Genomic DNA, 4,472 nt, shown 5'->3' on the forward strand with positions numbered 1-4,472 from the left:
TTTTTTTTGTGAATTCTGGCCAGCGACTTCTTGTATATATATCTCACCTTTCTTCCCCTCTAATTAGTGTGTAAAATATATATAAATCAGCCCCCAATGCCGGTATACTCTTGTATCTCTTTCCCCTCTAATTGGCTACCCTTTTCAATGGTCTTGTCTCCCAATTTTATTCCCAGCCGGCAGTCAATTTCTGCCTTGGTTTTTTTTTCTTTCGTATGTAATATATCTTAACCAACAGCCCACTTTTATTTGTTTCTTAGAGTCCAAGTCAGCTGCATGTTTCTTTTAATTCCACTCTCCAATTCCTCAACTTTCAAAGTATGAAATTTGATCTCCAAACTTCTCATCGAATGGCCAATTAGTCCTTCATCCTTTTCCAAATGCTTCAAACTAGTCCATCACTAAAAACACAATGAAAGTTAACCTAAGTTAGATAGAAATTAATAAATTGACGACTTAAAAGTTTAATAATGTGACATAAATAAATACATAAATTGTACTTATCAGTGTTCCCCTTGGAGAGACGTTCAGTACAGACCAGGGAGCTTAGGAGACAGCAGATTGGGCTGCAGGAGGCTAGAAGAATCTACGGCAATAGAAGGCTGCAGGAGGTAGATCAGGAGTTTTAGCGCTAGAGGTGTCTACGGCAGTAGATTGTAAGGCTGTGGCAAGGGGTCTTAACGGGTACATGATAGGCGTATCATTGTATGCTCTGAATTGTCAATAATGGAGGTAACTGACTTGGTTCCGGAGTTTTTTCCCACGTTGGGTTTCTCCGTCAACAACTTTGGTATTTTTTTTATTGTTTTTACTACTTTTCAAATTATACCTGCGACATTTAAACTTAGAACAAATTGAATTGTATGATTTATCAACTAGACAATTAATTAAAGTGACTTGTTGATTTAGTTAACTTAATTCCACATTTATGGTCGAATTGAATAATTTGTAATATGGAACGTAAACTCAGTAAATCCTAAAACTTGTGGTATTAGAACGTTCTAGATTCTTTCACATATAATATTATTATGTTCGTTGTCGGCTTTATACATGTCGTTTAGAGACGTGGTCTTATACAGTTGTAATACTCTCACTATTGAAGAAATTTATGATGCTCTTTTTTCATAGGAGACGAAGCATTTTGTAGGATTTGAAGCTCATGGAGATAACTTTATTGTTAATGGTAATTATATGGGTGACAGATTCAGATCTAATTACAATAATAAAATCTGTAATTGATTATTATAAGTTGCAGAAAAAGAAAAATTTAGCTACTGCAAATCAAAAGGAAAAATAATCAGAAATTTCAGGTGAAGTCAGTATGGCAAAAGATAGGTACAATAATGGAGAACCTTTGATTATTTCTGATGGCGACTTCAAACCTGACAAGGATTGAATTCTTAATACAACTTGCATTTTTCATATGTGTCATAATCAAGATTTGTTCTTAACATACGAAACAATTTGCAAATGTGTTGTGGTAATGGAAAATAATTCACCTTGTAGGATAGTTGGTATTGGAAGGGTCAAAATTAAGATATTTGATGGGATTATTAGAAGATTTGGTGCTATAAGACATGTTCTCAATTTGAATAGAAATCTTATCTCCTTGAATACTTTTGATTCAAAAGGGTACATATACACTTATGCAGGTGGAGTCCTGAGAATTAGTAAAGGTACCCGCTTTGTGTTGAATAGATCCAATTATATGTTTTCCTTGATTCCACGGAATCTATTAATATTATTCAGCAGAAGTTAAGGCCTTAAGTGAATTTTGAGTTTGATTCAGTACCAGATTATGTCCTCAACTAGATCAAGTAAGATAGTGAAGTGGAGTGTGGACCTGATTGAACTTGCTAGTTTGTTGCCAAATGGCACTCTTTGGAGACTCCTTAGAAGAGGCATAACACCTTTAATATGTAGTATTTTTGAAAATAGAAATCTAATTTGATAATCATATATATATTTACGGAAACTACATGAGAGATCATAATACTATTCACTCTATATTAAAACACTTGTATCAAGATATATAGGTAAGAACAATAACACCGTTTGTTCCGGTGGTCGTGTATTTGTTGGGACAAAGAACTGTAGGGGTCAATTTGTGGACTACTTGTGTATGAATTTTGATTGGTCACAATATTGGGACAACTGAATATTTTTTATATATAAGATGCCGATAAGCCATACACGTGCAAACATGCCCCCCCATGAAAAGCTTAATTTTGCAACAATCCAGTTCACGTGAACAACCATGCCCCTATTACAACCTTTGTTGAATGTCAAAACATCAAAATCTTTGTTATGATTGGATCCGTCGGGTACCAACTTGTTGGAAACTTCATCCCATAATCTTTTAACAAATTATATGCATGCATGTCTCTTTCAAAGCATAGTCATTATCTTTTATATTTATTTGTATTATCAAAATTATTGCCTGCCAGTTTGACAATGTTGTCTTGGGACAATTGCAATCACCAATGTTCTTCCTTTTATACTTTCGCTTTTATCTCCGAACATCTTGGAGGGGATTTACTTTTTCTTTCTTTCTTTCTTTNTCACCAATGTTCTTCCTTTTATACTTTCGCTTTTATCTCCGAACATCTTGGAGGGGATTTACTTTTTCTTTCTTTCTTTCTTTTTTTTTTTTTCAACATGTGATCATAAATGTCTCCATTAATCATTATCGACTAATTTATTTACCATCTTCAACAAGAACTTCACTGATTATTTTAGCACGCTGGCATTGAAAGGTCGACCATCTAAAATAGAAATTCAATGTTCAATAGAATATCAGAGTCAATTATTTTCAAACAAGTTGATCAATCCATTTAAAGCTCAAACGAGCCCTTAATTTTCAAAATTAGTGTTCTTAAATAAGTTACAATCTTCGTGCGGCATTTTAACTTTCAATGTAAAGATTGGTGTTCTTAACTTTCACTAAACGTTATTTCGTACGATATGCATGCAAAAAAAAATTTTAATGAGAACACGATAATGTCTTGCACGCATATGGTTAGTTCACTTTGAGAACTTAACAATGATATGTATGATTTCATGAGTTTTTCTAATCATGTCACCATATGTGAAACCTTTATAAACTACTTTCAGTGACCATCTTAAAATTTCTTACAAGCTTATCATTGGCGATAAGTTTGAAATTACAAACGAAACAATCAACGCCAATAAGCTATCATACCAACACATTGCAAGAAACAAACATTTCACTGAGTAAAAAAATGGATGCAATACACAGAGAAGATAAGGCCTCGCTGCTATACAAATTAATTTCTACAGGCATTTTCTCCAAGACACGGCATATGAAGAATGAAACTTTTGGCGAAGACCTAGCATATATATGAATTTTTCTAGCTCATTTATTGTAGGTGAGAAGTGGACAAGGACAACCAAGAGTGTGAAAGCCTAGATGTAGCTAGTACGCAAGTTAATTACATGTCACGAACTTGGAAGACATTGGGATTCTTGACAACAATATCGTACATGTAAACGGAATTGAACTTGGAAAAGTCGCTAGGTAAAGAAATAAGATCAATGGAAGAGTGCTTGTGGAACTGGAACCGGTCTGGATCACCACCATAATACCTTTCCCAACCTAAATCCCTCAGAATCTGCTCTAGACAATTGTACGATGACACCACTTGGCCTGTTGCCAAGTGCACTAACATCTTCTTTTTCGAATGGCTTCCATCACCCTGCTGCTCGGCCGCTGGATTCTCGACTAGCCTTATCACACCATTATTCTCGAATACCCAAACACCTGACATGATTTTCTTAGGACTAATAATTTTAAATATGTATACTTGTGCTCTTCAACTAAGTGATGTTGGTATAGGAGGAGAAAATAAATTTAGAGCAAATGGCGATGATGGTGGAGGAAGTGAAGAGTGGGAAGGGTATATATACGTGTTACTGGTGAGAAAAAGAACAAGAGAGAAATTGTACTGCTGAAATGGGATAACGAAAAGTTGGGAAATGATAGGCTTGTTTAACTTTGTGCAGAATCTAGATATTGTGGGATCCATTTGGGTGTGATTTAGGGTACACGAACCATAGGGGGGGGATACGTCGGGAGAATCTACTCTTTGATGTGGGGTTTTTCTTCTTTTTAATAACTCAATGTCGTCTTCACAGGAGAATCTTCAGCAGCCATTGACATGAGGAACATAATATCTATTTGGTTGAGACTTGAGAGATTGGCTTAAACTTAATGTAATTTCATTAGCTGTAACTTACAAGGATTAAATTCAAAAACCTCATTCTTCTTTTTTAATGATCGTGGGTGTTCGAGTCAGTTTAGGCGCACCTCGACTAATCTCATGAGGCCCTGAAATTTACAGTCGGGTACTCACCTCAGTAGCCTTGAAAGAACTCGAACTGGTGACCATTGGCCAGCAAACTCAAGACCTAACCACTGAACTACCCTTCAGAGCTAATTCAAAAACCTCATT

At 35.3% G+C, this 4,472-nt stretch overlaps 1 protein-coding gene across 1 annotated transcript; it reads right to left on the reverse strand.

Moving 5' to 3' along the window:
- Positions 1-3,227: 3,227 nt before the first annotated feature.
- LOC111409648 (flowering-promoting factor 1-like) lies at positions 3,228-3,892 on the reverse strand. The gene has a single exon (XM_023039675.1). The coding sequence runs from the start codon at positions 3,786-3,788 to the stop codon at positions 3,453-3,455; it is 336 nt and encodes a 111-aa protein (XP_022895443.1). The 5' UTR covers positions 3,789-3,892; the 3' UTR covers positions 3,228-3,452.
- Between the last annotated feature and the right edge of the window lie 580 nt (positions 3,893-4,472).

This window comes from Olea europaea, chromosome 14 (genome assembly GCF_002742605.1).
Source record: "Olea europaea var. sylvestris chromosome 14, O_europaea_v1, whole genome shotgun sequence".
In the NCBI taxonomy this organism is placed as follows: Eukaryota; Viridiplantae; Streptophyta; class Magnoliopsida; order Lamiales; family Oleaceae; genus Olea; species Olea europaea.